Here is a 23,788-nt window from a genome sequence, read left to right as displayed (position 1 = left end):
AAGCAGTCGCCTCTCTCCTATTGAAACCGAAGTGGAACCAAACATTTAGCACAATAAACATGCTCTCCTCTGGTCCCACAGACTGCACAGAGGAAAATCAGGGAGATCATCCAGCAGGTGAAACAACAGGAACAGAAGCACCAGCAAGGCACCCCCGTGACACATCGCTCCAAGTGACCATCAGGGCAGCCCCAGCGGGCACCTGCCAATGAATGTAGCCCTCCCAACTGGAATCAGACCAGACCGGATGCAGGGGACCGGCCGGGCAGACCAGCAGCCGCGGGATCAAAACCAAAGAACTTCTTTCTAGGGGAGATGAAGGAGCCACAGGCAGAAGGGCTCTGAGTGCACTGCCAGCTTGGGGAGGGAGGGGGGGGGGGGAAGGAAGGAAGAAAGTGCAAGGAAGACAAGTGTTCCTTTTATTGTTCAAACACACCCTGACTGAGAGACGAATAGGTATGGGGCGTCTGCTATCAGGACGGGACACATCACGGTCGCCCCAAGTAACAATTTCTTTAGAAACTTCTTAATTTAGGCTTAACATAGGGTTAACAAAGATAAGACGCTCCATTAACACGTGTACACTGATGCATTTTGACTGAGTTGTGTTGCTGTTTTTTTGGGTAGGTAAGTGTGGGTGTGCACTAGTTGGCAGTTGGCGACTGATTTTTTTTTTTTTTTAATTTTTTTTTTATGCTCAGATTGCGATTTCAGTGATCCTCAGCAGTATTGTCACCAGTACACTAGAACAAATATACAGTTTTTTGAAGCAGAAGTATAATTCTTCTTGTTTTGCACAAGCCAGCAAGCGGGCGATTAGTGCACATACGCGGTTGCGTACGCATAACATTATGTTTTTCTAATTTCTGCGATGATGGGATGAGAATGTTTGGAAATGTAAAGGACAGAACGTTTACTCATATCTTAGCCTGTTTGCATTTCAGGACACATCATCCAACGCAACGGATCCTTGTTACTTAAGCCTGTGTGTGCCAACGGATGCAAACATTGAAATATTTCTTACTGTGCATATCTTTCATTTTTTAGCTTTTCGTTTATTCTTATTTCTATCCAGCTCTTACACTCCATTTTTATTTTAACGCCAGTGTTTTTGCAGCCTCTGCATTTTGTTATTTCATCACTGCCACACTCTTGTGGCGGCAGTCATTACGAGACGACGTAGGTATGTAGTAGATGTGGATTGGGAGTCACCACCCCTTGTTTGCTTTTTAGGGGGTATGAAAAAAATCTGAAGCAAGCACCAGCGCCTGAAAGACAGCGCACCTTTACTGGCTTGGCATTGGGCAGAAGCGAAATCGAATGTGCACCAAGAACTCTGCCTTAATCTATGCTGAAAGCAAACGAAAAGATGGGTGACTCAAAATGTGATGGAGTTGTCAGGTTGATTGTGGGACGAGGAGGCACCTGTGGTACACACACACGACCGCGTTTGGCTTTAAATCTCTTTGTCAGGGAGCTTTCTAAACGGCATGACAGCTGTGAATGTACAATAAGCAGCCTTTTAGAGAGAGCACCTCCCTGTCATGTTCAGTGAGCTGGTTGGTCAGCGATGTTGTTTTTGTTTTGATTTTATCTTCTTTCTTTTTTTTTACAATACTCGAGCTGTTTTTGGGAAACTGATCGACAGGATGGATATCACTTTGTGCTTTATTTTCTTCTTCTTTTTGACTATGGAAGCTCGTGGCCTTAACGTCACCAGTCTATGACATCACAGACAGCTCCCTCGCTCAATGAGAGCTAAGCCTCACCTTCCAGACGCAAGGTTTATGCCAATACGCACAGCTTCCATTTGTGTGTATGCGTGTGTGTATATAGATATATATATAAAGAGAGAGAAATATTTATGAATCTATTTTTTTCCTATTTTGTGACGAGAGCTATTAATCAGAAACAAACAGAAAAGGTCTCTTTTTTTTGGTGGAACACTGCCATGTTATTCTGAAGGGAAGTGTTTATTTTCTTGGAAGTAGACTATGAATATTGGTAGTAAACTAACAGTAAGAACAGTAATGAATCAACGCAACACTTTGATCAGAATGTGATTGGCGCGCATGTCAGTATTGTGATCTACCTCAGGCGTCAGGGTACCTCAGTCCAATCTTAATTTCCCTTTTTTTCTCCCAACATTTTGTATGCCTTGTAAACTGAAAGTTTTGAACGTTTTCTTTTTTTATGATAATCATAAAAGTTCAAGAAAAAAACTAGTCTGAAGTCTTCAGGTCCATCTGACAAAGAAGAGTGGATCTTAAAGCTTTCAAAACTGTATCTGAATTTACTGCGTTCTTTTACCGATCACAACCTCGTGATTTATAGAATGTGTATCTGAGGTGTACTTAGCTGCCCGAAAGGGGTTCTAAATGTGGATACTGTGTACTGATGTCTAGATCAATGACAAATGGTTGAAAAAGACTATGAATATCAAGTAGAATGGCTTAATTCAAAGCATTCTCCTGGAGTAGTTACGTTGTCTGAAGCGTAAGCCAGCTTTCATTTTATAAAAAAATGAGTCCAAATTCAGGAATTACCGTAAGACCAATTTTTTTTAATTGAGGTTTTTCTATCAGGGCCTTTCACAAAACAAACCTGGTTTGATATGAAGAAAAAAAAATAAAAAAATAAAAATAAAACAGCTCTGTTAACTTGATATAATAATCACAGAGTCACTGTGTTTGTTTGTTGTAATCACACAGAAATCACAAATGCAGGTATTTTTGTCGCCTCAGATCTGCTCTGACTTCAGTGGATCTGTTGCTGGTCTACTGTACATGCGTGTTATCTCTCAAAGACCGAGGCCTATGTCAAATCGAGATGGAAGACAGTACACGGTCAGGTCCAAGTGTTTGTACTTGCAAAGCTGGTTTGCATTCATACAGTAATTCACATGATTTGTCTGTGGACTGAACTGCAAGAAGTCCCGCTCCATAGTTTTAGTAACCGTTTTCGGAAGGGGTGCGTTACCGTAGACTTGTGTAAATTGTTTTATACCCACTGAAGCAACTTGTCCACACTTATCCACAAAGAGTAGCACAGATGCCAGGTGCCGATGCTGTTTCTGTTTGTTAAGGCTTGAGGCTTCTGGTAGATCAAGTGACTTCTAACAAGTTTTCACTTGAGAAGCTGAACATGGTTCTTACGGTTCTTGTCTCTGTGAAGGCTCGTAGCCAAATGAGGGCGTTATTTCCCCTGAATTATTGACTTTCTGCTTAATCTCAGGTGTTTGCTCATTGATGGAGTTCAGGTTGTGTAGCAGTATGGTAACTCGGTTCACTTTTAAGTGTTATTGTAACTGTAACGCACCACGCTGTCGGTAGACACCTATCTAACGTTCTACAGTGGTTCTTAACTTTTCTTAAAGAGTTTGTATTTCGAAGCTTTGTCAGGTGTGCATCAGTCGTGCATCAGTATTTAACTTTACAGAAGCATTAGTCGATACATGCATTAACTAACATCACACTGTTTTATTGTCTCTGTAATCTGGTAATCACGCTGTCTCGCTATCCATTACGATATCCTGTAACATAACGCTAGGGATAATTGAGGTCTTTGCATTATCTTTAGGCCATAAGTCATAGCTAATATAAGTCGAACGAATCAGGTCAGTTTTAGGGGTAGCTGTTGTTTGTAGTCTTGGCATGAAATTTCATTGTTGTTTGCTTTTGGGACACCCTTTTAGGGTGAACGGAGACTTAAAGTAGGTGCTGTTCTATGTTTTTTTGATATTCGAATGATATTAGAATAGACCACAAACACAGTTATAGTTGCTCACAGTATGAAGACACCGTTCTAGTTGCGTTTAACTTGGGATGAGAGCAGGAAATCAGAGCGATGCATGAGAAATCAACGCAAATCATAGGCTGTGAAAACTTCTTTGCGCCTTTTCCACGGCAGATCCATTCCTACGCAGCTCTCTAGCTTCTCACGTTAGTTCATTTCGAGCGATGTGAAACAGAGACTGGGCTTGCTGCACTGCCTGCCGTCTCCCCTTAGCTGGATTGTGGGTAGTGGGGCGGGGGGGGAGGGGGACTGAGAGCTGATCTTTTTTTTTTTTTTCTTTGCTAACAACCATGTTGTTTTGAAATGTAGGCGAACTGTACTGCTGATCAACATGGATTTGAGCAATAAAATTCTTTATACGATTCTTGTGTCCGAAGCTCATCTTGTTGACCAGGGGTGTACAGCCCTTCTCTTGGAGGGCCACTGTCCTGCAGAGTTTAGCTTCAGTCTTAATTAGACACAACTGAACTTGCGAGACTCTTTCCCAAAATCATGTAGCCCTAGCACTATAAAAGGGGTGACTGTTTCGGACACAGCCCTAGAAAATTCCAGGCAAGGGTGTTGGGGCAGGCCGGAGCTTAATGTTGCAGGACAATGGCCCTGCTGGAGCAGGATTGGACACCCCTGTTATTGGGTATGAATGATTGGGTCAAACAAATGCACTAATCATAATGTGATGAAATTTTCCCTTTCATTTTAAAACAGCATTCATTATATTCATCAATTGTGCATATGAATGCTTGCTTGGAATGAACACCATGCAGGTGTGATTAAATGTTCTGACAGAAGCTAATGGAATGAGTTTATTGTCAGATGATTGATCACATCATAAACAGCTTTACTCACATGAATGGGGTGTTTGGTGAATGAAAATACTGCATTCTGCTCACAGCGTTGCTAATGGTACATACCATTTAAACACTACCATGTTAGATGGGCTTTCAGTGACCAGGCATGACTTCACATATTGAATTTCTGCCTTTCCAAATAGAAAAAAACCCATAGTGAATATTTACAGCTTGATGTTCCATTTTAATATTTACAAGTACTCCAACATGTTAAAATATTAAATACTTTCCCACTCAGTGAGGTAGTTCACTTTTTAAGGCTAATGTGAAATTTTCACAACAGTAACCCACAACCACAATCCACAATGTCCATATTACAGTCTGCATTAAATACATCAAATACATATATTTTGCTGCAAGATTCCATGTCTTTTAAACCACAAAAGACTGTTATGGACAGCTGAATTGGAATAAATGCACAGTATGTATTTTAAACTCTGTGATTTGAACAATGACTTTGAATTGAATTCAAGACCAACATAGGCTAATTACAAATAGACCCAACAGAACATCCCAAAATGGCACCAAAAAGGTATTTTCTCTCACAAACATTACCACCTGTGCCAAAAAAGACACAGCAGCTTTCCAAGTAAAGAATATGTAAAAATTGCACTTCCATTAAAAAAAATGTTAGGCCACAAAAAACAAAAACACACTTTGAATCCAAACAGTAGCCACCCACAAAGTGACTTAGTAGGATCAGATCACTGACCCCACACTGTCCCTTATCTGTTCTTCTTGTCTTGCCTGAGTCCATTTGTTTCAAGGCCGTCCAGGTGGAGATGCCGAGTGCTGTATTTACGAATCAGAGCTCCAGGCAGCAGGGCGACACAAGCAATAAGGAGCAGTTTCAACAACACACTCCAGGAGAACAAGTCATCCAGAGAGGAGATACGAGACAGCATTGATCCCGTCTGGACGCAGATGAAGTTGTATGGCATCAGGCCTGAAAGACAAACAAACATGTTTCAAATAAATGCTACAAATATTAAGGGAAATGTTCCTTCATTTAACAGTGTTTACCAATGAAGACAGCCATGAAGAAAAGAGTGACAGGAATATTAAGTATTGGGGAGGTCATGTTTAAGAACCAGTTTGGACTCATGGGAAAGAATCTCAGGAACAGTAGAAAAAAGAACAAGCTACTTCGGTTTTCCTCGACCTGGAAAAAAGTAAAAATTAGGAAAGTTATAAATGAAATCGAATACATTGTGCTTTCAGACTTCTTAGAAGACAAGATGACTAGATGTACCTTCTTCTGCAGCATGGCCACCTTGTCAGGGAACAGTCTCACAATGTGCTCCTTGCCAAACGCCTGGGACAGGAGGAAGCAGAGAGTGGCACCTACTGTGGTGAGGACACAGGCGAGAAGAAGACCATACCACGTCCCAAACAAGGCCCCAGCCAAGATGTTCTGGGGGGGGGGGGGGGGGGATAAAGTCATTTAATGTAGAAGTCAAGATAAAAGGATATGAAGGTGCATGTTGTACATAACCCTCCAGCTGTGTCCATAATATGGGAACACCGTTAGTGTGGGGGGGTCGAATTAACCCCATGCAATTCGCTGAAAATAGCCAGTACGAAAAACTAACTGCAGCTTGTCAGAGACAACAAACAAAAACAAAAAAGTTTTAGTTATGACTACTTGCAGTGACTATTTGCAGGAGGTGAAAATTATTACAACTAAGCATAAATAGCATCTAACATTATTTGTGCTTTGTGTAAATGGAATTTATTGCTATCTATACTTGGTGTAAATAAATAGCCTCTGCCTTTTTGTTATGTCTGGTTCTCAGAGCCTTTTCAGGGTAAAATAGGTTTCTCAGGGTAAAATTTCCTGTTAGTGCTGCAACAGTCTAGTATTTAAGATCCAAAAATTGTGATTGAAAACTCAAGTAGATGAAGAAACAGAATTATTGGATGATTCAGAAGATGAGTCACCAAAATTTGTACAGCCTTTCAAAAACATATCTGCGTAGAAACTTTGAATGAACATTCATAACTCTATATAAGAAACATTTCCAGAAGAAATTAACAGTTTAACCACAATGCGGGTTAAATTAATCCGCAACATAATAGGAAGGATAAATGTGTACATTCAAATATGATGTTTTTGTGTAAAAGTTGTGCTCTTACTAAAAAAGAGGAACCGGGTATGGCAAAAGCCTGCTTGTAGAGGTAGGCACTGCAAAAGAGTAACAGCACATATCCTGTGTACTCAGTTTTATAAAACTGCAACAGCTCTGCCATCTCTTTCAGCTCATCCAGGTCTGATGGGAACTTCAACCTGGACCAAAATAAAGTCATATGACATTGGTAAACTTGCAAGGACAGTATCTGGACATTATCTATCAGATTCAAATACGTTATGGTAATACCTCAAATATCGCCCTTTTGCAATGTTTACAGCCCATTGGTTACCAGCCTTAAAGGGTGGGTTAACCCAAAAATGAAATTTCTGTAATTAATTACTCCCTCGTGTCGTTCCAAACTCTTAAGACCTTCGTTCATCTTTTGAACACAAATTAAGATATTTTTGATGAGATCCGAGAGGTTTCTGAACCAGCCATAGGCAGCAACTTCATTGCAACTTTCAAGGCCCAGAAAGGTAATAAAGACATTGTTAAAATAGTCCGTGTGACTACAGTGGTTCAACCTTGATGTTATGAAGTGACAATAATACTTTTTGTGTGCAAAAAAACAAACAAAAATAACAACTTTATTCAACAATTTCTTATCTTCTGTGTCCGTCTCCTACGCTGTTGATGTAATAAAGTCAGTGCAGCGCTTCCGGGTTCTAAGTCAGAACGCCGGCATTCTGACATAGAACATGGAAGCACTGCACTGTGTTTACTACAACTATTTTAACAATGTCTTTACTACCTTTCTGGGCCTTGAAAGTTGCAATGACATTGCTGCCTATGGCTGGTTCAGAAACCTCGGATTTCATAAAAAACATCTTAATTTGTGTTTCGAAGATGAACGAAGGGGTGAGTAATTAATGAGGGTAAATAATGAGGGTGAGTAATTAATGACAGAAATTCACTTTTTGGGTGAACTAACCCTTTAAACCACCTCATCAGAGATGAGGAAAATAAATCATATGTGGTTCCCTTCTGATATTGTTCACTCGCATTGAGTTAGTTGATAACGCTATGGGGAAACTCAGTTTCTCCGAAATACTGAAGCCTGATTGAATCACGTTTGTGCACCTGCACGAACAAATGACGTTTCAGCCTGGCAATACGGGCAGGGCCATTCGCCTATATAAGTCGGCTCGGTATACTTTTTTACTCATAATCTTTCTCCTTCAGTGCGAAGATCATCTCCTCGCTGACTCTGAAGAAGACTGCGAGGGAAAAGAAGCGGATTAACCAGTGCCGATGAGCTCTGCTGCTCCCCTGCTGCCATCCAGCGAATCTTGAGAGCAAATTTCATGCCTGAAAGAGCAAATTTCAGCGGCATTTAGTTCAAAATGTCGAGCCACGAGTGCTCTATACACCTTGGGGCAAGCACAGTGAGTGCTTCACTTGTGCCACAACCTGGCAAAGACTGAGCTTCTCATCTTCCCTGCCAATCTGACTCTACAGCACGATTTCATCATCCAGGTAGGTTCATCATCAATTACCCCTTCAAGGTCGACCAGAAATCTTGGAGTAATCTTTGAGGACCTTCAAAGACCACATTGTAAAGACAGCTCATTAATGCATGTTTGCACTGCATAACATCAGGAAGATCAGGCCTTTCCTAACTGAGCATGCAACACAACTTCTCATCCAGGCCCTGGTCATTTCCAGGCTTGATTACTACAATGCTCTTCTGGCTGGACTTACATCATGTGCAATCAAACCTCTACAAATGATTCAGAATGCTGCAGCACGTCTTGTCTTCAAAGAACCCAAAGGGCCCACCTCACACCTCTCTTCGTCTCTTTGCACTGACTACCACTTGCTGCTCGCATCAACTTCAAGGTATTGACGCTTGCTTACAGATTTACCACAGGTTCAGAACCCTCCTACTTCCACTCAGTCTTATGCTGCGTTCACACCAAACGTGAATAGAGTGTCTGGCGCGAGTGATTTCCATGTTAAGTCAATGTAAAGACGTATATATGTGCGTCTGGAGGTCCTGCGGCGCCGCGTTAACCAATCAGGAGCCTGCTTGCTGCTGTCACGTGGTGAAGTAAAAACAAAGCAAATCTTTTATCACATAAAAACTTGATTTCAATATACAAGACAAATTCATTTTGTATTGAATGCTATTTATTCCATATCTAAATTTAGATTATATGAAACATAATTATTCAATGTAAAGACAACCAACATACTTTAGTGTATAAGAACATAGTTCATAGTCTGGACAGTGTTGTGTGAGAAAAGAAAAAAAAAATTCACAGGACAGGTTAATTACTTTTGGAGGCTGGCTCCATTTATCATCAAAACAAAAATAAATTACAGATTAGGTGGGTGAGGGCGAGGGTGATCCTCGCTCCGATGCGGGTCAATAGGTCATCAAACTGGCGCGGGACAGGCGGAAGTACTGCTGAAAGCGGCCGTCATCCAGGCAATCCTGGAGCAAGTAGTGAAACTCGCCAAACTGGGTACGCGGATCTGGTGGACCCAAGTACGGCGACGATGACCCCTACGCCGCTGTTCTGCTCTCCAGAGCAAATACGAGCGGTGATCTCTCGACAAATGCTCGATCAACATCAGCCATCTTGCAAACAGACAACCGCCTAGCACTTGCCCCTCCCACAAGAAGCAGATTTCGCCTCGGACGCACATCAATTTCGCTTCAAACGCTTGCTTTATACGCGCATCCTATTCACTTTGGACGTGCGAATGGATGCAAAATGTTCAAGCGTCCAACTAGACGCGATAGGCGCGAATTTGACGTGCTATTCGCATCTGGTGTGAACGCAGCATTACGAGTCTACATCCCCACCAGAACGGCCTATGGTCGGTAAATGATAAATGTCGGTGGCACAAAATCACTCTCTAGAACATTTTCGAGGAAGCCGTCGCCGTGCATCTCTGCGTGTCCTGCACAGCTCTGATTTGGAAAGCCAAGGCTGTTCATCCCTCCAAGCCATGCAGGACCACGTCCACCCTAGCGGCCATAGCCTACTCTGCGGCTGGCCAAGCTGAATCTGTTCTACATACAATGGCGGTCCTCCAGGCCTTTCAGGCCAAACTCCGCTTTACTGCGGCCCAGAAATCATCGCAAGCCATCCGCCACTTTCTGCTGAAACGGTCCAGTTTGGCTGTGCTAGGTTGCCAAAAACCTTTGTCAACCTGGCAGCCTACCAAACCAGCCCGACACCTGCTCAGCCTCAACCAGAGCCTAAGGTCAGACAGCGCCCCTGTAGCTGCAAGTGCTACCCCCTTCCTAAATACCAGGGTCACTGCCAGAATATAGCGCTGGATACTGAGCCAAAGATGAAGCAGCGCTGATGCGTTTGCCATAAAAAGGGGAAGGCAAGGTCCCACCGAGGCCAGACCACATCCCAAGAGAATTTGTTCCCGCCTCCCAAGCTTGTTCAGTACCGGCCGCTGGCGACAATGTGTTTGTTGTCAGTAATGGGTCTGTCTGACCCACAACAAATGCGTGCACGCATCCAGGCAGTTCACCGCTGTTATAGCGAGCCAAATAATAAAACACAAACACCTTCACATTCACTTTTCCTCTTCACGCTTGCAAAAACACGAGCGCTGGCTCCCTGCCCCAGTGCGAGTGTCAGGATGGGTCCTGAAGATGATCAGATAAGGTTACTTGCTCCAGTTCGTTGCAGATTGTTCAGATGGCTTTGTTTGTCCCTAGGCAATCCTGCCCCAGGTAAGGCCTTTTTGCAGTTTATCTATTTTTGAGTGCTTATAGGCTGGGCTCGCAGGATGGTTTTCTTCGTTCTGCGCTAGTAGCACGGTGCTATTGGATTGCGTTCCCATCGCGTTAGCAACTAGCCTAACGCAATGTGAGTGAACCATATCAAAAGGGAACGTCTCAGTTACTAGTGTAACATTGGTTCCTTGAGATAACAGGAATAAGCATTGCGTAGCTGGCCGGGCTACCGTGCCTGCACAAAGGGTGTTGCTTGCCGCTCTTCAGTCAAAAGATTCTGAGAAAAATGGTATTCTTAGCTGGCTTATATAGAGCTGGTAAGTCCCGCCCCCTCCGCTAACCCCGCTGGACCTCTAGGTTGAAAAATCGTCAATGCAAGTGAATGGGAGAAAATAATTATTTTCTGGTCCCGTTTGAATTGTGCCATGAATGTGAACATATGTTGTCTGTGAATTTTTTATATAATCTTTCGTGTGAAGAATGCTACAATTTAGCGGGTAGAAGTTTGATACGGTTAGACTTTGTGTGAGAGCACTTTGTGGACTACAACTCTTCGCTGCTTTCGACGCGTTTGAAACGTCACCACCACTCGCACACGGACACTAGCTCACGGATCCCGCTAAACATGGCTGTGTCTTTGGTGCACTTCACCGCCTTCTTTCAGGGAGAGGACAAAATCATTGAGGTTGGCGAAAACCACGGGTAAGTCAACTTTATGGGGTGACGTCACATAGGCGACATGTAGTCTTTCTCGTTATGTCTTTTCCACAACTGGTAGCCAAAGAATCATACCATATACTGTCAAACTCGTAACATGAAAGATTATATAAAAAATTCACAGACAACATATGTTCACATTCATGGCACAATTCAAACGGGATCAGAAAATAATTATTTTCTCCCATTCACTTGCATTGACGATTTTTCAACCTAGAGGTCCAGCGGGGTTTTACGGAAGGGGCGGGACTTACCAGCTCTATAGGCGAATGGCCCTGCCCATTTAAGCAGGCTGAAATGCCATTTGTTCGTGCAGGTGTACGAAACATCTGGGCTGCGTTCAGCCCCTACAGAAAGTTGCAAAACGTTTTTTTAAACGAAACGGTGGTGCGTTGAACACCCAGCAAGATTCTCTATGCTTGCATAGAAAAAAAAAACAGTAAGATAAAAATAAAAACATAAAGAGAGTAAAAAGCAAACAAAAGCTATCCGAGAAATATGTCAAGATAATAGATAGATTAGTATGCTAATATGAGTAAGTAGAGTATTGCAGATAATAGTAGTGGATGGTCACGAGTAAACTTCTGCATTATGAACATGGCAGCAACAGAACAGATCTAATTTCACTCCAGAAGGACAAATGACAGCTGGAGACAAGGACAAGATAGAGATCATCCATTTTAATAATGCTTACGTTTTCTACACTATGCAAGCTACATCCTCAGAATGTTTTGCACAAGACTGGTAAATCACGATTCCAGCTGCGAGAGCTATCGTTATATAGCGAAAGACAGACCGTAGATCATCACACAGACATTAGAGAGGCACACCTGGAGGCTGCAGTCTCCATTTCATTTTGGTTGTCTTCATCATTAGATTTTGCCGTGTCTCCTTCGTGGTCCTGTTTAGGCAGCTGGGGTCCGGGGGGGAGATAAGAGGAGAGTAAATAAAGGTAAAATGTAGCCGTTACTATTACAGCGATCAGTCCAGCAAGCGAGCGCATGACGAAGTCACTAGAGAGCGCAGATACTGCATGTCCATTCACTGCGGATAACTTCCGGGAGCGAAAGTACGAATCCTACGTAGGCGAAGGCCATGCTTATGAATATTAATTAGTCTATGTGACCGCTGATTGGTAACCTTCTTGGCGTGCATGGCCACGCGATCTATTTAATATTCATAAGTCCCTCGCTTTAGTGGAATTCGCATAGACAGTAGGGAATTCGTTGATTTGCCAGCTTACCAAGCAGACAATATCAACATTGCCTTTTTGAAAATAAAAATATGCTACAGTGTAATAAAATAAATACATGAAAAGTTGAATATTTTGTGTTCAAAAAGCTTTTATACGTACAAATTTTAAGGATAAAACTAATATTTAAAATGTGTGTGTGTCCAAAACTTATGTGACGTTTGATTAATATTCTGTCAGTCCTTGACCATAGTAGAATTTGTAAATTCACTTCCGGGAATGGAAGCCTACTCCTGCGGTGACCAGATGTGATTTGAATAACGTTAGCTTTTTTGGAAAAGCAATGTGTTTATACTATCGCATTAAAAATTAATCATCACGAAAGACACCTAGGAGATGTGACGTGACAAATAATAAATCAGAGAGTGGGTGTGATTGCATTGACGCACTGAGTTTGCAGGTCACAAGTTCCAAAGTCCTGCAGTTCTTTCAACTCAAAACAAAACATACAGTTTAGCTCAACACAATGGCTCGATATGAACTTGTTAAACGATCAGTTGCTCTGATCACTCTTACCAACCCACCAGTCAATTCCTTAAGGTGAGTAAAAACCGTTTATATACTGTCTATGGTAAAAACCTACTAAAAAATAATGCATTTACATATTTTCAAATCCATTTGTACTTGTTCTTATTAAAGCAAGACCAAAGTATAGGAATTTTTTGCATATATTTTTCTATTTTTATGTACTACATTAGTTAAAAAAAGTAGTTAAAAAAACTTTTATAAATAAGATTGTTACACATGATCTTCCACATAGATGAAGACAAAGTGTCCTTGAAAGTGTTTTCAAGTGCATTAATACAAACCCATTTAAGTCAATGAACAATAGTGATTTTAACATGCCCATCTTAGTTCTGCTGTGCGTCATGGCATTGCAAAGACCATGGATCGAGCCCTGAGTGACCCGAAGGTCACGGCCGTGGTGATCTGTGGAGAGAATGGAAGATTCTGTGGAGGTTAGAATATCACAGTCAAACATCCACCAAAAATAAAAATGACATTTTCAGGTTAAACATGCTGGCACATGTACGTTGCACAAGTCTTTCACTGATTTGCTTGTTCTGGCTGAGTTATGTAAGAAGACCATCTGATGATAATGCATTTTTCTCCAGGTGCAGACATCCGTGAGTTTGCTGGGCCTTTGAGAGGACCTCCTCTGCTACCCTTGTTGGATTCCATAGAGGCCGGAGAGAAGCCTGTGGTTGCTGCCATAGAGGGGGTGGCTCTAGGTGGGGGCCTTGAATTAGCCCTCGTGTGTCACTACCGTATTGCACACTCAAAGGTAAAAAATTTTATACTGCTGTGTATTCTTATGAACATGCATGCTTACATGCTTGAATATTGTGCAATACTGTCTAGTGCTGCTATGTTGTAAGTTAATGGGTTGAACTTTGATATCAATATTTGAAGTTTATTAAGAGAAGGAAAGGTTGTTGGTTTGTGGTTTATGCACTATGTAATGTACTATGATGTATTATGCGTTCCAGGCACGTCTTGGACTTCCAGAGGTGACTTTGGGCCTCCTGCCAGCTGCTGGGGGAACTCAGCGTCTTCCCAGGCTCATTGGCATTCCTGCTGCCCTAGAACTAATCACCACGGGTAAATCATACACTTAGCCTATTGGCACACCCACAATTCACCCCAACAGATTTCAACCTCTTTGCTAATTTCAGCCACATGCCCTACTCTGTAAATCCCAGCTCCGCAAAAAAACATAACTGTCAAAGTCAAGTGACTGAAATATGTCCTGTAGAGATTGTTTCTGAATTTCCTGATTGGCTCAAAATTGTGTGAGCTGAGCCCCTCGCATATTTATTTTCTCGCATAAGAGATTTCATAAATAATTCACTAATTCTTCACTGTAAGAAGTGCTACAGTTAATCTGATCATCCAATGTACTTTATGATAAAAATGAAAACAGTAGGGGGGGGGACTACATTTTGTTTTCAGTAATAAATCAAACTTTTCCCACCAGGTGTCAGCATTGCACACTGTTTCTGATTGATTTGCTTTATGGCTTATATAGCAACAAGTCAAATCCTCACCTTTATTTATAGAGCGCTTTATCCAATACAGATTTATATAGCGCTTTATACAATACAGATTGTTTCAAAGCAGCTTTACAGGGATAAACAGGAAAATAATGATTCAGTGATGCAAGCAGTGTTCAGTTCTGCTGTAAAACACCTCTAAAAAGAAAATCGTGTCAGCAACAGTTCATCCAAAAATGAAAATTGTGTCATTATTTACACATCCTCATGTCATTCCAAATGTATGTATTATAATTATTATTATTATTATTATTATTTTGGTGGAATGCAAAAAGAGGAATTTTTTTCTGTACATTACATGATAACCACATATATCTTCTTTTTTTAAGAGCTGTAAAGAACATTCTTTAAAAAGTCTTATTTGTTTTCCACTGGTAAAATAACAGCATATGGGATTGAAACGCTGTGAGGGTGAGTCATTTAATTTCATTTCTGGGTGAACTAATCCTTTAAAAATGCACAGTGAGATTTCATTTGTTTTTAATGGTTATGATGGGATTTTCCTCACCCATTGTCATAATGTATAAAGCAAAAAAATAATCACGTCAAGCACCCCCACATCGCTCAGTTTCTCCTTTACCATTCATATTGCAGGCCGCCATGTCTCTTCCCAGGAGGCTCTGAAGCTGGGCATCGTTGACCAGGTCACAGAGCACAATGCTTGTGAGGTGGCTGTGGAGTTTGCCCTGAGAGCTGTAGGTATGTCAGCATGAGCATGAGCTTGCAAAGCAGAAATGCGGATATTAAAAGACTGAACAGTAAAGCGAAGCCGAGTCTTTGGCAGGCTTTCAGAGTCAGGGTTCCAGATAAATCCTTTGTCACAGCAAATGGAATTAATGTTTCATATCCTTGTCAACGAGTTTCAGAGTGCTTTTGATCTATTTTTCAAGAAGTGAAAAGGAACAGACATTATTAGAATATTAATTGTGACCCTTCTGAGCATTGGAGAACAATTTAAACAAATGGCATGTTTTTTATTTATTTTTTATTTTATTTGTAAAAACAGCTCTCATTATTACAGATCTTGTATTCGCTTTTGATGATAAGATGGTCTTTAAATCCCCTCGAACTGGTTTAAAAACATGCAAAATGTTAATGGTTATATTTGTACTGACTTTCAGTACAGCCGTCTTAACTATATACGGGGCAAGTGAAGTCAAAAATCTTTGTTTATACTGTCGCTTGGAGCGTGTTAAATTGTGCTCTCTCTGAAAAATAATTAGAGATTCTCTGCAGCTTCTGAAAAATGAATGCCAATTCTTCACCTCCTGCTTGACCCCCATTTCCTCCAGTAATGAAAAATCACATGAGAGCAATTAAATCATTGAAACGATTGCCGGGCTCTCTGAAGTATTTCTGTCAAATTATTCGGCTTTTCTAGGTCTACAGTAAGTGCAGCTGTTTATTATGCTCTACAGAGAGTGAGGGAGCCAGATCTCTTGTAATGTGAATGTTGTGAGTGACACTCTTACGGAGAGATCAGGGTTCATCTAGAGTCAGGATAAGCTGTGGAGGGAGATTAAAGATTGGCCACAAAAGCTAATGCTCTCAGTGTAATCACACGCTGAGCGAAGATCAACCCGGCAAAATCCTTGCAATAGTCAACTAAATGGAATTGAGGAGCAAACGTGGCACAGGTATGGTGGACAACAGCCAAATGTGCCTGATTTACTGACTAATGGTAAATTGCAAATGGTCCAAATTTGTCCGAATGTAAACGGGTTGATTCCATCTCAAATTGTGGCCACACAGAATTTGTTTAAAGAGAATGGCTGAGAATTAGCCTGGATGATGATAGATCTTAATATCTATTGTGAGACAGTCCCAGAGGTAAGAAATCCCATTAATTTTCTCCATTGATAGAGCTCAGCAGAGACCTCCCACTCCAATAAAGCATTTCAGCGCATATGTATTATTCAACAGTTTCAGAGACTTTTACATTGTTTCAAAAGATTTCAATTTCAAGTATCCCTTACAGAAAACACATGTAAAATTCCATTGAAACCCATGAGCTCACATGTGAAACGTAAAATTCCCATGTGAAACCTATAATCACATGTGATTATATGAATATACGCTGTTCTTATCACAGTTTCCACAAAACATTTTTTCAGCATTATTAATAATAATAAGTGTTTCTTGACCAGCAAATCAACGTATTAGAATGATGTATGAAGGATCATGTAAATTACATTTTAAAATCTATTAAAACAGAAAGTTGTTTTAAATTTATGATAATATTTGTGACCCTGGACCACAAAACCAGTCACATGGGTACATTTTTTGAAATTGAGATGTATACATCATAAGCTGAATAAATAAGTTTTCCATTGATGTGTGGTTTGTTAGGATATGACAATATTTGGTCGAGATACAACTATTTTATAATCTGGAATCTGAGGGTGCAAACATTGAGAAAATCTCTTTTAAAGTTGTCCATTTATGTTCGCGATTGTGCTGCATTCACTCACAAAAATAAACTTTTTATATATTTACGGTAGTAAATTTACACAATATCTTCATGGAACATGATCTTTACTTAATATCCTAATGATTTTTGGCATAAAAGAAAAATCGATAATTTTGACCCATACAATATATTGTTGGCTATTGCCACAAATATACCCGTGCGACATGTGACTGGTTTTGTGATCCAGGGTCAAATTTCATAATATTACTGTTTTTACTGTTATTAAACAAATGCATCCTTACGGACTCCACACTTTTTAATGGCATTCTTACTTCATAATTACTATACTGTAAGTCAATAGTTTTATATTGTATCATTGATTTCACCTCAGTAACATCTTTCACAGTGCTTCATGGGATGAGTAGTTTATTTACTCATCATTAATGTCTTTTTTGTTGTTGCCTAAAATCAAATGTTGAAGTGGTGCGATTAATCTTGTAGCTGGTTCGTTTAGTTCTTGGATTACAACTCTTTACCTGAAGAATTTGTTTCAAATCATTTTTTACAATGAATGGGAAAAATACTCTGAACCAAGATTGTTGTGTTTGCTCTGTTTTATTCATTTACTTATTTAACAGAAAACCATGTAAAAAGTAATCAAAAGTGCCACGCTCATATTCCCTCAACACTTTTTGTAGAATCTCTCTCTCGGCACTCATAGCTACAGAGATTTATCTTGTTTTCCAGTCGCTGAAACATCTGCCACATGCACCTATCAGGATCTGACCCAGCCCTACTTACAATAAATCACAGCATTAGTGATTCAAGTCCTTCCCACAGCACCACAGATTAACCACAGCAACATCTGTATTGTGCACTATAACACAGCACACTAGACATCAAACTGGACACTCATGCTTCTATGTGTTACTTGAAAGGAACAACACTGTTTTGAAATGCTAATTCCTGTCAATATACTTTCTATTGATTGCTCAAAACAGGACAGAGCAGAAAACAGACAAAACTGTTGGTTTCTGGTCCCGATGGCCCTTTAAGGCTCATCAGAGTGACCCAGATTCCAAAGAGAAAGATGAATCTAATGCAGTTAAAAGCTATATTGAATCAGGTACCGCCCTGCGTAATCCTTTTAGTGAGGCAGGAAGTCAAAACACTAAAAATGCAGTTTTGATGGGCTGTTGTGTAATGTGTGTGTGTGTGTGTGTGTCTATCTATCTTTCTTTCGGACTGGTTTGAGTTTTAGACCATCGGAGTGAGGACAAAGAGAGTAAAGTGAAGACATTTTGGCCGGTCCTGACACCCCCTTTAAAGGCCTGTTTGAGGATCGAGACTTGGTTATAATTAGGTTAATTATGATTCCTGGGAAATCCGAAATCCTTGTATTTGTGGGGACATTTTTTGGTCCCCATGAGTAAAACAGCTTATAAATCATACTAAATGATGTTTTTTGAAAATGTACTAAACTACAAATGCAGAAAAATGTTTCTGTGATGGCTAGGATAGAATATAAAAATCATTATGTCTTATGTCATACTGTGTGTGCGTGCGTGCCAAGAGATGCAGATGACTCAAGTCAGGTCTAGTGTCCAAGGTTTGTGTATTTTGAATGCTATAATTATACACTTTCAGAAATCCAACATATTTTAGAAACTGATTACCATAAGTATTTTTGAATTTCTTCTTGACCGTTCCATTTCTACTGATTCGGAGTAATTGCCATGTTTGTTATAAAATGACCATAAATACCACACAAGGTTCAGTACTATCCGCTTAGCATTGCCTTTGTTTGTCACATTAGGTCATATTTTGATATCATGTCCATTATATATTTCACAGCCAAACCGCTGTCTTCCCGAAGACTGAGCGCGCTGACCGTGCCCTGCCCTCCAGATCTGGATGCCCTATTAGAAGCGGTCACTATGCAGATTCAGAAGAAGGCTCGGGGAGTGATGGCACCTTTGGCTTGTGTTCAGGCAGTGCGGGCAGCCGCTACAATGCCTTACAGCCAGGGAATAAAGCGGGAGAGTGAACTGATGGCCACTCTCTTCAACTCTGGCCAGGCCCGGGCTCTTCAGTACTGCTTCTTTGCTGAGAGGACTGCTGGGAAATGGACTCTACCTAGTGGAGCGCAATGGAATGACACCAAACCCAAAGAGATCCGGAGTGCAGCCGTTATAGGTACCAAAAGAGAATGTCTTTATGTGCATGAACTAGACCTGGGGATGGTAGCAGGGTTATTTGGTTAACTAAAACTATTAAAATTTTTTATGAATTGGATACATTTTTTTTATAATTATAAGTATTACATTTAGGCATTTGGCAGACACTTTTATCCAAAGCGGTTTGCATTGCATTCAAGATGCACATTTACAGTTTTTGCTTTCGAATCAAACTTATGACCTTGGCATTGCTAGAGTCGTGCTCTGCTGTTTGAGCTGTTTGAAACTAAACAAAAATTAGAAATGTTGCCTTGGCAACTAAATGAAATAAGTTGAAGCACTCAAAATTACTAAATGGAAATAAATAAAAAGTAAATCTTAATAAGTTTAGTAAAAAAAAGTAACATTAAAAAAAAACGTGTAAAAATGACAAAAGCATGTAACACATTTACTAAACACATTCACTAAAAATTCTACTAAAATAACTATTAAATAAGAACATAAAAGCTAATTAAATAAAAACTATAATGGTTTTTATAATGGTAACTTTACTCACCCTCATGGTGTTTCAAACATATATGACTTTCCTTCCTCTGTGCAACACAAAAGAAGATATTTTGAAATAGAGAAGAACAACATTGGACCCCATTGACTTTCATTGAATGGACAAAAAAAAGTATTTTTCAAAATATATTATTTTATGTTCCACAAAAGAAAAAAAGTACAGATTTGGAATGACTGATGAATAAATTACGACAGAACTGAACATTTTCTGTATCCCTTTAATATTCCAAAGAAACTGTACTTCCATTTATTAAACCCGACTTAAGCGACTTAAACCATACATTTGAAATTGTAAAAATACATTTAAAAAAAAAACTTGTTTCTGTTCAATATTCTTATATTGGACAGCTTTATGCACACATATAGGTTGTCAGTGTGCCAATGTTGTTTTTCAGAAGTGTTGAAACATCTGTTTGCTTTACATCAGATCAGTTTCACCATCTGCCAATTAACAAGTCTAATTGTGCCTATGTTGTTTTAAATTGGTGGTTTTGTTTTACTCCATATTGACCATTAATTTGTCTCCCTTTTAGGTCTGGGCACTATGGGAAGGGGCATTGCTGTGTCTCTTGCACGTGTGGGAATTTCTGTCATTGCTGTAGAGTCAGACAAGAAACTCATGGAGACTGGCAGGCAGATGGTGATTGGCATGCTGGAGAGAGATGCCAAAAGACGGGGAGTGAGTGCCTCTCTCAATCTCCTCAAATTCACCCTCAGCTTACAGGACCTGAAGGATGTGGACCTTGTTATTGAAGCGGTCTTTGAAGACATGGCACTTAAGAAGCGTGTTTTCCAAGAATTATCCAAGGTGTGTAGACCAACCACTCTACTCTGCTCCAACACCTCTGGTCTGGATGTGGATGTGCTGGCCGGTGTGACGGATAGACCGCAGCTGGTGATTGGGATGCACTTCTTCTCACCGGCACATGTCATGAAGCTCTTAGAAGTTGTCTGTGGGCCTCGCTCCTCAAGTGAAACCATCGCTACAGCGATGAGCCTTGGGAAGAGGATGGGAAAGGTGAGTGTTGCTGTTGGAAACTGCCCTGGTTTTGTCGGAAACCGTATGCTGAAGCCTTACTCGGATCAAGCCACCTTCCTGCTGGAGGAAGGGGCCACACCTGAACAAATCGACAAGGTTCTGGAGGACTTTGGTTTCGTGATGGGTGTCTTTAGGATGTCTGACCTTGCAGGTCTTGATGTTGGTTGGAGAGTCCGGAAGGAATCCGGGTTGACCGGGCCTGAAGTTGACCCGAAAAATCCCCCACGTAGGCGCCAAGGGCGTAAGTACTGTCCCATTCCAGACATGGTCTGTGAGCAAGGCAGGTTTGGCCAGAAGACCGGTCGCGGCTGGTACATGTACGACAAACCTGGGGGCACAAACGCAAAGCCTGACCCACTGATCCAGAACCTCCTTGAGACGTACAGGAGCAGGTACGGCATTAAACCGCGCAATATTACAGATCAGGAAATAATCGAGCGATGCCTTTTCGCCCTGGCCAACGAGGGCTTTCGTATTCTGGAGGATGGCATAGCTGCCCGACCGGAGGATATTGACGTCATCTATCAGTTCGGTTATGGCTTTCCAAGGCACCGAGGTGGGCCCATGTTCTACGCCAGCATGGTGGGCCTGGAAAGAGTCCTGGAGAGGTTGGAGCATTACCACCAAGCCCATCCTGATGTGTCTCATTTAGAGCCCAGTCCTCTTCTGAAAAAACTTGTGGCTTGTGGCAGTCCTCCTATCCAAAAATGGAGAGAGCATATCAAAACAATGCACAGCCATCTCTAAGAGCGCCATGAACAACATGCTATATGTTAAGTTTAAAACTCTACATAAAGCCAGTTATTAATAAAGAATCGACTTTCTCAACTCTTATCTATGTCGTATCGGCTTATTATTTCACCATGAATAGGTTTTAATGTCCCGTGTCTGTGTATTTTTGCATTTCTTAAAAACAGATATATATATATATACAGTAGTTTTGGCAGAAAGGACTATGGTGATAAATTCCTGTTAGTAATGTGGTTTATTACCATGGTTCATTTTTTGCACAGCACTGGTCTCATGCCCATTGGTGCCATTACTCCAGTCTTTAGTGTCACATGATCCTTCATTATAATGCTGATTTGTTGCTCAAGAAACATTTTTTATCAATATATTAAAATGGCTTAATATTTTTGTGGAACCATGATCAATGTTTTTAGGATTATTTGATGAAAAGAAATATCTGTAACGTTTGATCAATTCAATGAATTACCTGTTTGGATGTTTTTTTATTAGGCCTATTTATGGCTGTGCATTCAGTTTAAGGAAAACTTTTAATTAATTTGGCTCTTGATGATCTATGTGGAATAGTTGGTTTGTTAGGTGTATGTGTATGATGTGATTTGTGCTTAGCTGCAAGGGATAAGTTAATTGCTATTGCTTCTCTGCTGTGTGGCTGTGTGTGTGTGTGTGTGTGTGTGTGTGTGTGTGGCCTGGTAAACCCTATGGGGACAAAAAGTGGCATTATTGCCACAAAGATGGCAATTTCCAAAATCCTTGTCCTTGTGGGGACATATTTTAGTCGCCATGAGGAAAACAGCGTAGGCTACAATTCATACTAAGTGATGTTCTTTGAAAATGTAAAAATACATAAAATTTTCTGTGATGGGTTGGTTTAGGGGTAGGGTTAGTGTAGGGATAGTACGGTGGCCCAGTAGTGCACAACACTACGACATTTAAAAAGCAAACATAAGTTCACAACACAACAAAATGAATCCACAACACAACGGAAATGAGCCACAACACAATGGAAAATGTACAACACAATGAAATAAAGCCGCAACACAACGGTAAATGTACAGCACAACGGAAATGAGCCACAGCACAACGGAAAATGTAGCCTGGAAATCCAGACCTAAATCTAAAAGATTAATGGTCTGGCGTCGACTAATGAAAATCGCCCAGCTCGAGGGGCGGCACCAAGCATGCATTTGAAAATCTCACTGCACGCAATAGGATAACACTACAACCAATCACAACAATAAACCCCATACGCTTAACCAGCTAACTAATAGATTAGAAAACAGCAAAAACGTCCTTCTTGCAAAGGAACGATTCGAGCGGCTTCTTCTGTTCCTGTTTTAGATAAAAAGCCAAGTCTAACTCGTTCATTGTAGCGGCCAAAGCTGTTTCAAACAACTGGTATTCATCTATAGCCATCTTGCAATCTTTACTAATGACTTCGACGTCACAGCGTTGTCGTCATCTCGCCTCTGGCCCGCCTATATCAGATAACCCAATGTGATTGGCGCAGCTCAGATCGAGGGGCATATTTAATGAGCACCATTACTCGACAACAAAGTAACTCACTGAGCAAATTCAACTTGTGCTCTCGCGAGAACTCTGGATTACCAGGGTACGGAAAATGTACAACACAACTAAATAAAGCCGCAACACAACGGAAAATGTACAACACAACTAAATAAAGCCGCAACACAACGGAAATGCTCCCTGACCTGACCACTAGAGGGCTCTCGGAGCCCGAGTTAGTTTTCCATGCCATGCACTGTTCTACATTTTCCATTGTGTTGTGGCTCATTTCCGTTATTCTGTACATTTTCTGTTGTGGCTCATTTCCGTTATGCTGTACATTTTCCGTTGTGGCACATTTCCGTTGTACATTTTCCATTGTGTTGTGGCTCATTTCCTTTGTGTTGTGGATTAATTTCGTTGTGTCGTGAACTTATGTTTGCTTTTTAAATTTAGTAGTAAGGAATATAAAGTTTGTAAAATGTTAAAATGATTATGTCTATGGAAAGTCCTCAACTGTGTTTTTTTTTATAAAAATATTTTTATATTTTACAAACTTTAGAAAGAGAAAGAGATCAGAAGTTTGCATTAATACTCAGATTCAAAAATCTTTTAAATGTTCGTTGAAAACTCAAATATGAATTTTTAATTCAAAATGTCTTTTATAGTGATTCGTCAAATAATCAATGTCTTTCTCCCACTGCAATAATTAAAGATTGGTAGTCAAATTAAGACAATTATTAATAATAACAATAATAAAACATTCATATGTTACATGTAGGCCTACTTACCATAGCAATAACAGTAAATTGTGCAATTACATGCAATTACTAAACCTCAA

The 23,788-nt window shown here is 40.5% G+C and overlaps 3 protein-coding genes across 4 annotated transcripts in view; 2 read left to right on the top strand and 1 right to left on the bottom strand.

The window, feature by feature from the left end:
* Positions 1-3,876, top strand: part of igf2bp2a (insulin-like growth factor 2 mRNA binding protein 2a) — a 70,040-nt gene extending 66,164 nt beyond the window's left edge. For both annotated transcript variants that reach the window (XM_079882096.1, XM_079882097.1), the window contains exon 16: positions 82-3,876. In XM_079882096.1, coding sequence (XP_079738222.1) covers positions 82-177 — 96 coding nt within the window. In that variant the 3' untranslated portion in view covers positions 178-3,876. The remainder of the gene's footprint in view (positions 1-81) is intronic.
* Positions 2,507-12,310, bottom strand: tmem41aa (transmembrane protein 41aa). Its single transcript, XM_079882098.1, has 5 exons — positions 12,029-12,310; positions 6,780-6,930; positions 5,896-6,057; positions 5,667-5,805; positions 2,507-5,589 (listed from the first exon to the last, which is right to left on the bottom strand). Exons 1-5 carry the CDS (start codon positions 12,199-12,201, stop codon positions 5,369-5,371), a joined length of 846 nt encoding a protein of 281 aa, XP_079738224.1. The 5' UTR covers positions 12,202-12,310; the 3' UTR covers positions 2,507-5,368.
* A 355-nt stretch (positions 12,311-12,665) lies between these two features.
* On the top strand, positions 12,666-21,527 carry ehhadh (enoyl-CoA, hydratase/3-hydroxyacyl CoA dehydrogenase). The gene is made up of 7 exons (XM_079880682.1): positions 12,666-12,990; positions 13,306-13,409; positions 13,566-13,735; positions 13,941-14,052; positions 15,099-15,203; positions 18,769-19,110; positions 20,189-21,527. The coding sequence occupies exons 1-7, from the start codon at positions 12,917-12,919 to the stop codon at positions 21,439-21,441; spliced, it is 2,160 nt and encodes a 719-aa protein (XP_079736808.1). The 5' UTR covers positions 12,666-12,916; the 3' UTR covers positions 21,442-21,527.
* Positions 21,528-23,788: the final 2,261 nt, after the last annotated feature.

Source organism: Squalius cephalus (genome assembly GCF_949319135.1).
Source record: "Squalius cephalus genome assembly, chromosome: 9".
Classification (NCBI taxonomy): Eukaryota; Metazoa; Chordata; class Actinopteri; order Cypriniformes; family Leuciscidae; genus Squalius; species Squalius cephalus.
Note: the sequence above shows the minus strand (reverse complement) of the source record. Positions and strands in the feature narration are given on the sequence as shown.